The following is a 13,330-nucleotide window of genomic DNA, read 5'->3' on the forward strand; positions in this document are numbered from 1 at the left end:
CTGCTCGGTTGGGTCCTAGGGTGACCCTAGGGCTGGGGGTCCCGTCCGGGTCAGGGACCGTGACCGACCCAATTAACCATTATCCGCCCAGGCGCCTACTGACCTGCTGGGAATAGAGTAAGTGCTTAACAAATACCACCACTGTTCTTTTTCTTAGTCTTATTATTAGGGGTGGGGGGCAGGGGGCAAGGAGGAAGGCAGAGGGAACTCGGCAGAGGGCGGCCCGGGGGCGGGGGGGTCCCAGCTGCCTTGTTGGTGGCAGTGAAGGCTATTGGGGGTGGCGCATTCCTGCTAGCACGGGTGGGTCGGGTCCGGTCCGGCATGGGATCACCTGTCGGCGGCGGGGTCCGGAGTCTGCCGGGCCGGGGGCTGCACAGCCTGCAGCGTCTCGTCGAGGCTCCCGCTCGGAAACACCACATAGCGGGTGCCCCCGTCCGGTCGCGGTTCGTGTCGGTTCTCCCTGCTGTGCAGGATCCCGTAGCCGAAGTACACCAACAGCCCTGCAGCCGGGGGAACGGGGGTGGGGGGCGGGATCAGCCCGGCCGGGGACCCGCCGACACGGGGGAGGACGGCCCGGCGCGGAGCCCCGGGCAGGGACGGTACTCACCCACCAGCAACCAGATGGCGAAGCGCACCCAGGTCATGGGGCTGAGCTTCAGCATGAGGCATACGTTGAGCAGGACACTCAGCGCCGGAGTCAGGGGCACCAGGGGGATCTGAGAAGCAAAACGCGGGGACCGACTGGGGCGGGAGCGGAAGGTCTCTTCATCCCAAAGTCTCTGGGAAATTCCAGAAGGCCCCGGGGGCGAGCGAACACCATGGACGGGCCCGGGAGGGGAGGCTGTGGAGTCCAGAGTAGGCCCCAAGCCAAGGGTGAGCTGAGGCTACAGAGCGATAAAGGTGCCAATCCCCACCCGAGAGGGCCGCTTGGGCACGGGGAGAAGCCAGGGGTACCTACCTGGAAGGTGTCCGGGGTCTTCTGCTGCTGGTGAGCAGAGAGTAGCAGGAGGCTAAGCAGGAACACCAGGCCGCAGGGCAGGAGCAGCAGGGCAGAGCCCCAGGCCGGCAGGCTGGGCCCCGCGAAGGTGAGGACGCAGCCCAGGGCCACGGCCGAGCCCACCAGGGCCCCCACGGCAGCGGGCACCAGCGTCCCGGGCCAGCGGCGGCTCAGCGAGCCCAGGAGGGGTCGGAAGGCGGCTCTGAGCTGGCCAGGCCGAGGAGCTCCCTCCGGCTCGGCCTCCACCAGCTGCAGCTTGTCCGAGAAGGACTCATATTCCTTGGGGGCGGGGGTGGCAGGGCTGGGGCCACCGGGGGTGTGGCCTTCCTGGGCACGACCCTCAGGGGAGGGGCCCGCGGGGTCAGGGCCGGGAATGGGACTGGAGCCGGGACCCGCCCGAAAGCGCAGGACCGTGACGCTGGCCGCCACGAAGGTGTAGGCCAGGAGGGTGCCGATGGAGAGGAACTGTACCAGGGCCTCCAGCTCCAGCAGCAGCGCCAGCAACGCCATGAGGAGGCCGAACACGGCGATGCCCGCCACGGGCACCTGCGTCCGCGGGTGCAGCCGGGCGAAGGCGGAGAAGAAGAGCCCGTCTGCGGCCATGGCATAGGCGATGCGGGGCAGCGAGAAGAGGTTACTGAGCAGGACCGTGTTCATGGCTGCGGGCGAGACGGCGTCCGGGGTCACGGGCCCGCCCCGCCAGTAGGGACGGGGGCGGACGGGCTGAGGGGGGACTCCCTGGGAGGAGGCGGGGAGGGGGAGACCTCTCAGCTATGAGCCGAAACTCCTCCCGACGCCCCCTGCTCCCAACCTGCCCGGACCCCTTGGGGGTCCCAGCTCCGGGAACGGGGGAGAACCGAGTCGCAGGGACACTAGCCTGACCCGTGCCCTCTCCAGAGGACACCTTTCTATGGTATCCGCGGAGTGCTTAGTACGTGCCAGGCACTCTCCTAAACGCTGCGATAGATGCAACTTAAATTGGACACATAGGCCCTGTCCCACGGTCTTAATCCCCATGTTACAGATGAGGCAACTGAGGCCCAAAGAAGTGAAGTGACTCGCCCAAGGTCACACAGCAGAAAAGTGGCAGAGTCGGGATAAGAACCCAGGTCCTCTGACTCACGAGCCCTGGCTCTTTCCATCAGGCCATGCCGCTTCTCTAGCGGTAAATCTAGGGGTCCTGCCTTTCCCTACGCCCAGTCCCCTGCCCCAACCGCACGGGGTCTTCTCCTCCCCAGCCTCAGCCGTCGCCGTCAGCCACCCACATCCTCCCCACACCAGTTTCCCCCACCCCCCGGCCCCCTGCCTCCTTCCTTTTCCACCCACGCTATCCCATCATCCACACTCTCCCTCTCCCCGCCACTCCCCTATCCCTTCCCACCGCCCTTCCCGGTCCTCCCCATCTCCCCCTCACCGCAGAGGGAGCCGACGGCCACAAGAAATCCGGCCCAGCCGTAGCCACGCCGGTAGAAGGCGTCGGCAAGGGCCGACTCGGGGTCCAGGCGGTGCCACGGCACCATGAGAGTGAGCGCGGCAGCAACCAGCACGTAGGTGGTGGCCGCCAGCCCCAGGGCAACGGCGGTGGCCCGGGGGACGGACCGGCGGGGGTCTCGGGCCTCCTCACTGGACGCGGCGATGACGTCGAAGCCCACGAAGGCGTAGAAGCAGGTGGCCGCGCCGGCCAGGACCCCGGAGGCCCCGAAGGGCGCGAAGCCCCCCTCCCGCGGCCCCCAGTTGGCCGGCTGGGCCAGCGCAAACCCCAGGACCACCACCAGCAGGATCACGCCCATGCTGACGGCGGAGAAGGCGTGGTTGAGCCACGAGGAGGCCCGGGCGCCACAGGCCACGCCAGCTGAGGCCACCAGCAGCACGCCGGCCGCCAGGAAGTCGGGCGAGTGCGCCAGGAAGGGCACCTGCCAGTGCCCCACGTGAGCCTCGGTGAAGTTGCGCACCCGGTGGCCCAGGATGGCGTCCAGCGTGCCGCTCCAGGCCCGGGCCACGGCCGCCCCTCCGGTCAGGTACTCCAGCAGCACGTTCCAGCCGATGAGGAAGGCCCACAGCTCGCCCACGGACACGTACGTGAACACGTAGGCGGAGCCGGTGCGGGGCACGCGGGCCCCGAACTCAGCGTAGCACAGGGCGGCCAGCAGGGAGGCCAGCCCGGCCGCGGCGAAGGACACGGTCACCGCGGGGCCGGCCAGCTCTTTGGCCACCGTCCCTGTGAGCACGTAGAGGCCGGACCCGACCATGCCCCCGAGGCCCAGCAGGGCCAGGTCGGCCGTGGACAGGCAGCGCTGGAACGAGGTCTCCATGAGGTCGGCGTCCAGCGTCTTCAGCCGGTGCAGCTTCCTGCAGAGGTGGGCCAGGTCGGCCGCCGAGGGCAACCGTGGGGCCATGGGGGTGGAGGGCCGGGCCCCGGGGGCGCCTCCACTGCCTGGGGGTGGGGAGGAGGGAACCGCGAGTCCTCAGGCCCGGGGGTCGTGTCCGCGGTCCTCTCCCACACGCCCGACACGGGGCTCCGCACGCCGGGGGAGCCGACTAGACCGAAGGCTCTGCGACGGCGGGCGTCGGGTCTTGGATCCCGCAGGGGTTATCCCCAGCGCTTAGCACCGACTACGCAAGTGGCCGGCCAGACTCAGCTCCTCGAAGGCCAGGATCCTGTCATCTCATTCCAATGCGAAGGCGAGGCCGGCCGAGGCAGGGCCAGCGGTGCCCGGTTCGAGCCGCAGCCCAGCGCCAGCTGGGTAAAAAGTTGGGCTGCGGGGTGGACCCGTTCCCGTTCAGTGGATCCCAGATGGCTGTGCCGGAGGAGGCCACAGGATCCCTGGGTGGGATGTGTCAGAATAGCCTCCTGCTCCCCTGGCAAACTCTTCCAACCAAACAGATGTCAAGCGGCATCCAGAACCCTAGAAACAGACATTTGAGAATCAATGTGTGCCCAAGTCTGGTTCCCAAGAGGCCCCAGCTCCCCACGCCCTGGAAGACGGCTGTAAAAAGCTTCACTGTATCAGAGGGCTGTAAAAAGGTTCACAGCTCCTCAGGCTGAAGAAGCAGTGCGGCCCCGGGTCTGGGATTCAGGAGGACCTGGGTTCTAACTCCAGCTCCGCCGCTTGTCAGCTGCGTGACCTTGGGCAAGTCTCTTAACTTTTCTGTGCCTCAGTTCTCTCATCTGTAAAATGCGGATTAAGACTGTGAGCCCCACGTGGGATACGGGCCTGTGTTCTACCTGGTTAGCGTGTATCTACCCCAGCGCTTAGTATAGTGCCCGGCGCATTGTAAGCACTTAGCAAGTACAATGAAAAAAAGAAAACCGAGGGGATGGATCGGCCCACCCCGGTGACGTCGGGAACTCGACCCAGACTGGAGATGGGCGACACAGAGCTGCGCTCAGGCACCGAGTTGCGATACCCAGGCGGGACACTGATCAGTCACCCTCTTCTAGACTGTGAGCCCACTGTTGGGTAGGGACTGTCTCTATATGTTGCCAACTTGTACTTCCCAAGGGCTTAGTACAGTGCTCTGCACACAGTAAGCACTCAATAAATACGACTGAATGAATGAATGAAAGCAGACTGGGAAATAGAAGAGCAAATCAAGCAGGTCAGCACAAACTCTTAGATTGTTAGCCCCATGAGGGACAGGGACTGTGTTTAATTTCCACCTGTGTATATTCTCCCAGTGCTTAGCACAGTGCTCTGCACATAGTAAATGCTTCACAATAATAATAATAATGATTGTGTTAATTGTTAAGCACTAGAATGTGCCAGTCACTGTAATAATTGCTGGGTTGTGTTGAACACAGTCCTGTAAGTGCTTAATAAATGCTATTATTATTATTATTATTATTATTATTATTATTATTATGTAGGGCTCCCAGTCTCAATCCCCATTTTACAGATGAGGTAACCCGGGCACAGAGAAGTGACTTGCCCAAGGTCACACAGCAGATAAGTGGCAGAATAGGGATTAGAACCTGGGTCCTTCTTATTCCCAGGTCCATACTCTATCCACTATGCAATGCTGCTTTATAAATACTATTACTAGTATTCCTCCTCTAGAAGCCAGTTAGACAGGGACTTGTATTATTATAGTGCACTCTCCCAAGCGCTTAGTACACTACTTTGCACACAGTAAGCGCTCAATTAATACTAATGACTGATTAACTGACACAGTCTGTTCAGGAGCTGTCCTCCTCCTCCTCCAGAGCTATTAAGTGTGAGACCTGCCCAAAGGCCACATGCAGCTTCCCCACCATTTCCAGGAGAGTCATTAACAGGCCTGACTTCCATGGAATGGCAAGATAAGATCAGGGACAACATTGGAGTTCTGCTCCTCTTAATTAGAGTGGGTGGATGGATGGAGGGAGGAGAACAGTACACAGCAGAAGACCCAAACAGCTGCTGGTACAGAGCTGAAATTGGCAAAGTGAAAGGCAGGAGGGTGAAGGAAACCATTTAAGGGCTTGGTAAAAAACAAAGCCTCGGACCAGAAGGCATTAAGCAGAAGAACCGGAGTCAAAGGCTAAGGACAGACCAGCATGGTGCACTGCCATGGAGAACAGAGTGTCTCTCTGAGCAAAGTTTTGCAAGGAAGGAGGGACAGAGAAGAGAAGGCGAAAACAGCACCAATGCAAAGACTAAGCAAGACAACAATAATAATAAATGTGCTGTTCGTTAAGCGCTTACTTTGTGCCGGACGCCGTACTAAGCGCTGGGGTGGATATGAGCAAATTGGGTTGGACAGGGTCCCCATCCCATGTGAGGTTTACAGTCTCAATCCCCATTTTAGAAAGGAGGGACCTGAGGCACGGAGAAGTGAAGTGAATTGCTCAAGTTCACACAGCAGACAAGTGGCAGAGCCAGAATTAAAACCAAGGTCCTTCTGACTCCCGAGCCCAGAATCTATCCACTACTCCATGTAATATTAATAACACAACATGTAGGCCATTTTTGTGTGCACAAATGGGCGGGGTTTGTGACTCCACATTGGCTTCCTCAGTCAGTGGGTCAGTCATTCTCTCTCTCTCGCTCTGTCTCTCACACACACACACTTTCATGGGTGAATTTCACTGAGTGGTGTGCTCTAATATGAAGGACAATTATACATATGTTTGTATGTATGTGTATTTAGTACTTCCCAAACTCTTAGAACAGTACCCTTCCCATTATAAGCACTCAATTTATATTGTTGATTGTCTTACTACCTTGCTTCGCTCATTTCGCACTACAACTCTACACCTTCCTCATCTATAATTTATATTTTTGTCTCTCTCCTCCATTAGATTGTGAGCTCCTTAATAATAATAATGGCATCTATTAAGCCTTTACTAAATGTCAGGCACTGACGATACAAGTTAATCAGGTTGGACACAGTCCCTGCCCCACATGGGCCTCATAATCTAAGTAATAATAATAATAATGGTATTTGTTAAGAACTTACTCTGTGCCAGGCAATGTACTAAGCTCTGGGATGGACACAAGAAAATTGTGTTTGACACAGTCCCGATCCTATGTGGGGCTCACAGTCTCAAACCCCATTTTATCGATGAGGTAACCGAGGCACAGAGAAGTGAAGTGACTTGTCCAAAGTCGCATAGCAAAGTAAGATGTAGAACAGGCATTGAATTTCCATTTTACAGATGAGGAAATTGAGGCACAGAGAAGTTAAGTGACTTGTCCAACGTCACTATAGACAGCACAACCATCCTTCCCATCTCACAAGCCCATAACCTTGGTGTCATCCTTGACTCCGTTCTCTCATTCAACCCACATATCCAATCTGTCACCAAATCCTGTTGGTCTCACTTTCACAACATCACCAAGAACCGCCCTTTCTTCTCCATCCAAACCGCTACCATGTTAATCATCAATCATCATCAATCATATTTATAGAGCGCTTACTATGTGCAGAGCACTGTACTAAGCGCTTGGGAAGTACAAATTGGCAACACATAGAGACAGTCCCTACCCAACAGTGGGCTCACAGTCTAAAAGGGGGAGACAGAGAACAAAACCAAACACACCAACAAAACAAAACAAATAGTATAGATATGCACAAATAAAATAGAGTAATAAATATGTACAAACATATATACATATACACAGGTGCTGTGGGGAAATACAGTCATTCATCCTAACCCGCCTATATTACCACATCAGCCTCCTTTCTGACCTCCCAAACTCCCGCTTCTCCCTCACTTCAGTCCATACTTCACTCCGCTGCCCGGATTATCTTTCCACAGAAACGTTCAGGGCATATCATCCCCCTCCTCAAAAATCTCCGGTGGCTGCCTATCCACCTCCGTATCAAACAAAAACTCCTCCCGATTGGCTTTAAAGCTCTCCATCACCTCGCCCCCTCCTAGCTCACCTCGCCCCTCTCCTTCTACATCTCAGCCCGCAAACTTCGCTCCCCTGGTGCCTCGATTTCTCCTGTCTTGCCACCGACTCCTGGCCCACGTCCTACTTCTGGCCTAAAATACCTTCCCTCCTCAAATCTGCCAGACACTCTTCTCTTCTGCAAAGCCCTAATGAAGGCGCATCTTCTCTAAGAGGTCTTCCCAGACTAAGCCCCCCTTTTCCTCAGCTCCCACTCTCTTCCGTGTCACCCTGACTCGCTCCCTTCACTCTCCCACACTCCTTCCAGGCCTCACAACACTTAAGTATACACGTATATATCTATGATACTATTTATTTACATTAAGGACTGTTTACTTGTACTGATGTCCGTCTCCCCCCCCACCCCACCCCAGACTGTGAGCCCATTGTGGACAGGGATCGTCTCTCTTTATTGTTGCACTTTACTTTCCAAATGCGTAGTACATTGCTCTGCACACTAAGTGCTCAATAAATACAATTGGATGAATTAAGCAATTGGCATAGCCAAGATTAAAACCCAAGTCCTCTGTCTCCAAGGCCCCTGCTGCTCTTTCCACTAGGCCATGCTGCTTCTCCTTGAAGGCAGGGATCTTGTCTACCAACTCTGCTATGTAGTACTCTCCCAAGTTGTCTGTAAGGTGCTCTGTATGCAGTAAGTGCTCAATAAATACCACTGACTGATTGATGGATTGGGTGAGGGGGGATCCAGGGTTGGATCTCCTGATAATAATAATGATGGCATTTATTAAGCGCTTACTATTTGCAAAGCACCCAATTCCCCATGGCTCTCCACTGACTGTTCCAGAACCATCGCTACTGGAAAGAACCAGGGCCTGGGAATTAAAGGACCTGGGTTCTAATCCCAGTTCCACCTGTTGGGTCACCTTGGGCAAGTCACTTGACTTCTCTGTGCTTCAGGTACCTCAGCTCTAAAATGGGGATTAAATAATGATAGTGCTTAGTACAGACAGTACTCTGCATATAGAAAGCGCTCAATAAATACGATTGATTAATTGAGAAGTTCAGTATAAAATGCCATGGAATCATCTAGCTGGTAGATCAAGTGAAATATTCTATTTATTTTATTTTGTTAGTATGTTTGGTTTTGTTCTCTGTCTCCCCCTTCTAGACTGTGAGCCCACTGTTGGGTAGGGACTGTCTCTATATGTTGCCAACTTGTGCTTCCCAAGTGCTTAGTACAGTGCTCTGCACACAGTAAGTGCTCAATAAATACAATTGATTGATTGATTGAAAGGTTTGAGCTGTAGACTTGGGAATCATTTGCAAAAGAAGTGGTAGTTGAAATCTTCTGAGCTAATGAGCAGCCCAGGAGAATGAAAGTACAGTGAGGAAAATAATAATAATAACAATAATAATAATAATAAAAGTAATATAATAGTAAAAGTAAATAGTAATAGTAAAGTAAAATAATAATAAAAGTAATAATAAATATCATTATTTAATGATAGCATTTATTAAGCGCTTACTATGTGCAAAGCACTGTTCTAAGCGCTGGGGAGGTTACAAGGAGATGAGGTCGTCCCACGGGGGGCTCACAGTCTTAATCCCCATTTTCCAGATGAGGGAACTGAGGCCCAGAGAAGTGAAGTGACCTGCCCAAAGTCACACAGCTGACATTTGGCGGAGCCGGGATTGGAATTAAATCCTACTCTCTCCTACTTAGACTGTAAATCCCAAGGGGGACAGCGACTGTGTCTTAATCTGATTAATTTGTGTCTACCCCAGGGCTTAGAACAATGTTCGACAACAGTAAGCGCTTAACAAGTACCATTAAAAAAAAAAAGAAACACACGGGCGCTTCTGTAGACAAGCGCATGGGGAGGTCAGCCGATGCGAGACCCAGAGACCGGGCACTTAATTCATTTATTCAGTAGTATTTATGGAGCGGTTACTGTGTGCAGAGCACTGTACTAAGCTCTTCATCATCAATCGTATTTATTGAGCGCTTACTGTGTGCAGAGCACTGTACTAGGCGCTTGGGAAGTACAAATTGGCAACACATAGAGACAGTCCCTGCCCAACAGTGGGCTCACAGTCTAAAAGGGGGGGGCCAGAGAACAAAACCAAACATACTAACAAAATAAAATAAATAGAATAGATATGTACAAGTAAAATAGAGTAATAAATATGTACAAACATATATACATATACACAGGTGCTGTGGGGAAGGGAAGGAGGTAAGATGGGGAGGATGGAGAAGGGGACGAGGGGGAGAGGGAGAGGAGATCTTGGGAAGTACAAGTCGACAACATATTTACAATTGATTGTAAACTGCTAACATCACATACTGTGGGTTGGTAATTAGATGGTCAGATGTATTTATTGAGCACTTGTTGGGGGACGGGGGGGGTGGTGTTTATCAGTGGATGTAAGACCCCCAGAGGAGGCACTTAGGGAAGGGTAGCAGAGGGGAGAGACTTAAGGGCCTCAGTCCAGGCCCTTGCTGTGAGGGCCCCCATTCAGGCCCAAACCCAACATCCTCTAAGCAAACGTCCGGACATGAAGGCAAGGGAATAAAAGGAAGAAGGCAAGGGAATAAAAGGAAGAAGGCAAGGGAATAAAAGGAACCAGGCAAGGGAAAAAAAAAAAAAAAGCAATCTCTAGTAAGGCAGAAAATGGATGCGGGAGTGCCAAGGTGGCGGCGCTCACGGATGACAGGTGCGAGTTGATTCAATCATTCATTAACCTGCTAGGATGGAAACCTCCGAGGGCGGGGGAGGAGGAGGCGAGTGTAATATTCATTCGATCATATTTACTGGGCGCTTACTGTGTGCAGAGCGCTGCAGTGGGCACTTGGCACTCTTCCCCGCCACCTTCCTTGTCCCTCTGAAAACCTGCCCCGTCCAGCCGGCTCAGCAGCCCGGCCTGTCAATTAAGTGGAAACGATTTGGGCACTGGGAATTGGGCATTGGGTGGGGCTGGGGGGGGTTCTCGCCTCTCGGCCCCCAACATCATCATCATCAATCGTATTTATTGAGCGCTTCCTATGTGCAGAGCACTGTACTAAGCGCTTGGGAAGTACAAATTGGCAACATATAAAGACAGTCCCTACCCAACAGTGGGCTCACAGTCTAAACATAGTAAGCGCTTAATAAATGCCATCATCATCATCAATCGCATTTATTGAGCGCTTCCTATGTGCAGAGCACTGTACTAAGCGCTTGGGAAGTACAAATTGGCAACACATAGAGACAGTCCCTACCCAACAGTGGGCTCACAGTCTAAACATAGCAAGCGCTTAATAAATGCCATCATCATCATCATCAATCGTATTTATTGAGCGCTTCCTATGTGCAGAGCACTGTACTAAGCGCTTGGGAAGTACAAACTGGCAACACATAGAGACAGTCCCTACCCAACAGTGGGCTCACAGTCTAAACATAGTAAGCGCTTAATAAATGCCATCATCATCATTATTATTATCTGGCAAGCGCTTAGTGCAGTGTTCTGCGCACAGTAAGCGCTCAATAAATACGATTAAATGATGATTCTGGCCCCAGGGATCGGGGCGGAGGCCTTCAGCATCGCCACTGGCCCACTTGGGGATTTAGGAGCCCAGGGGTTGGGCTAGGGGAGTGTGGAGGGAGAGAGGAAAGGGGAGGTCGAGGAAGAGGATGGGGGCGAGCAGGGGTCCACCGCCCCCCACCTCGGGGCCCGAGGTACCCACCTGCTCGGTCCGGCTCGGCTCGGCTCGGCTCGGCTTGGCCCGGCTCGGCTCGGCTCCCTGGGCTGGGTCCGCCCCGCCCCGTGGTTGCCTTGGCTGAGGATTGGTTGCCGCGTTAGTCGTAGGCCACCGAGCAGGCGGAGCCAAATTGATAATTTGGAGACCCCTCGGGGTCTCCACCTGACCCCCATCACCATCATCAATCGTATTTATTGAGCGCTTACTGTGTGCAGAGCACTGTACTAAGCGCTTGGGAAGTACAGATTGGCAATATATACAGACAGTCCCTACCCAACAGTGGGATCTCACCCCGTCCATTCTTATTATTGTACTCGGTAAGCGCTTACTATGTGCCCAGCACTCTTTTAGACTGTGAGCCCACTGTTGGGTAGGGACTGTCTCTCTATGTTGCCAGCTTGGACTTCCCAAGCGCTTAGTACTCGGTAAGCGCTTACTATGTGCCCAGCACTCTTCTAGACTATGAGCCCACTGTTGGGTAGGGACTGTCTCTATATGTTGCCAACTTGGACTTCCCAAGCGCTTAGTACTCGCTAAGCGCTTACTATGTGCCCAGCACTCTTCTAGACTGTGAGCCCACTGTTGGGTAGGGACTGTCTCCATATGTTGCCAGCTTGGACTTCCCAAGCGCTTAGTACTCGGTAAGCGCTTACTATGTGCCCAGCACTCTGCTAGACTGTGAGCCCACTGCTGGGTAGGGACTGTCTCTCTATGTTGCCAGCTTGGACTTCCCAAGCGCTTAGTACTCGGTAAGCGCTTACTATGTGCCAAGCACTCTTCTAGACTGTGAGCCCACTGTTGGGTAGGGACTGTCTCTATATGTTGCCAACTTGGACTTCCCAAGCGCTTAGTACTCGGTAAGCGCTTACTATGTGCCAAGCACTCTGCTAGACTGTGAGCCCACTGTTGGGTATGGACTGTCTCTCTATGTTGCCAGCTTGGACTTCCCAAGCGCTTAGTACTCGGTAAGCGCTTACTATGTGCCAAGCACTCTTCTAGACTGTGAGCCCACTGTTGGGTAGGGACTGTCTCTATATGTTGCCAACTTGGACTTCCCAAGCGCTTAGTACTCGGTAAGCGCTTACTATGTGCCCAGCACTCTTCTAGACTGTGAGCCCACTGTTGGGTAGGGACTGTCTCTATATGTTGCCAACTTGGGACTTCCCAAGCGCTTAGTACTCTGTAAGCGCTTACTATGTGCCAAGCACTCTGCTAGACTGTGAGCCCACTGTTGGGTAGGGACTGTCTCTATATGTTGCCAGCTTGGGCTTCCCAAGTGCTTAGTACTCGGTAAGCGCTTACTATGTGCCAAGCACTATTCTAGACTGTGAGCCCACTGTTGGGTAGGGACTGTCTCTATATGTTGCCAGCTTGTACTTCCCAAGCGCTTAGTACTCGGTAAGCGCTTACTATGTGCCCAGCACTCTGCTAGACTGTGAGCCCACTGTTGGGTAGGGACCGTCTCTATATGTTGCCAGCTTGGACTTCCCAAGCGCTTAGTACAGTGCTCTGCACACAGTAAGCGCTCAATAAATATGATTGATTCTAAGCGCCTAGGGTAGATACAAGGTAATCAGGTTCATTCATTCAATCGTATTTATTGAGCGCTTACTGTGTGCGGACCACTGAACTAAGCGCTTGGGAAGTACAAGTTGGCAATGTATAGAGACGGTCCCTACCCAACAGTGGGCTCACAGTCTTAGAGAATAATAATAATAATGATGGCATTTATTAAGCGCTTACTATGTGCAAAGCACTGTTCATTCATTCATTCAATCGTATTTATTGAGCGCTTACTGTGTGCAGAGCACTGTAGTAAGCGCTTGGGAAGTACAAGTTGGCAACATATAGAGACGGTCCCTACCCAACTGTGGGCTCACAGTCTAGAAGGGGGAGACAGAGAACAAAACAAAACGTATTAACAAAATAAAATAAATAGAATAAATATGTACAAATAAAATAGAGTAATAAATATGTACAAACATTCTAAGCGCTGGGGAGGTTACAAGGTGATCAGGTTGTCCCACGGGGGGGCTCACAGTCTTAATCCCCATACCCATAGAGAAGCAGTGTGGCTCAGTGGAAAGAGCCCCGTTTTTGGAGTTAGAGATCATGGGTTCAAATCCCAGCTCTGCCAACTGTCAGCTGTGTGACTTTGGGCAAGTTACTTCACTTCTCTGGGCCTCAGTTCCCTCACCTGGAAAATTCATTCATTCATTCAATCGCATTTATTGAGAGCTGTGTGCAGAGCAC

The 13,330-nt window shown here is 53.2% G+C and overlaps 1 protein-coding gene across 3 annotated transcripts; it reads right to left on the reverse strand.

Annotated features, from left to right (window-relative positions):
• Positions 1–16: 16 nt before the first annotated feature.
• Positions 17–11,096, reverse strand: SLC7A4 (solute carrier family 7 member 4). Of its 3 annotated transcripts, none has more exons than XM_038762882.1 (5): positions 11,063–11,096; positions 2,412–3,903; positions 959–1,656; positions 612–716; positions 17–500 (listed from the first exon to the last, which is right to left on the reverse strand). In XM_038762882.1, exons 2-5 carry the CDS (start codon positions 3,391–3,393, stop codon positions 126–128), a joined length of 2,160 nt encoding a protein of 719 aa, XP_038618810.1. In that variant the 5' UTR covers positions 3,394–3,903; positions 11,063–11,096; the 3' UTR covers positions 17–125. The 3 variants fall into 3 exon arrangements, with proteins under 3 accessions (XP_038618810.1, XP_038618811.1, XP_038618812.1); XM_038762884.1 differs by having other exon boundaries at positions 242–500; positions 608–716; XM_038762883.1 differs by lacking the exon at positions 11,063–11,096 and having other exon boundaries at positions 2,412–3,907.
• Positions 11,097–13,330: the final 2,234 nt, after the last annotated feature.

This window comes from Tachyglossus aculeatus, chromosome 21 (genome assembly GCF_015852505.1).
Source record: "Tachyglossus aculeatus isolate mTacAcu1 chromosome 21, mTacAcu1.pri, whole genome shotgun sequence".
Lineage (NCBI taxonomy): Eukaryota > Metazoa > Chordata > Mammalia > Monotremata > Tachyglossidae > Tachyglossus > Tachyglossus aculeatus.

Coding starts and splice junctions, on each gene's coding strand:
- SLC7A4 (XM_038762882.1), bottom strand. CDS start 3,393: ATGGCCCCACGGTTGCCCTCGGCGGCCGACCTGGCCCACCTCTGCAGG. Junction 1,657..2,411: donor GGCCGTCGGCTCCCTCTGCG/GTGAGGGGGAGA, acceptor TCTCGCCCGCAG/CCATGAACACGGTCCTGCTC. Junction 501..611: donor GCTTCGCCATCTGGTTGCTG/GTGGGTGAGTAC, acceptor CCCCGGCTGCAG/GGCTGTTGGTGTACTTCGGC.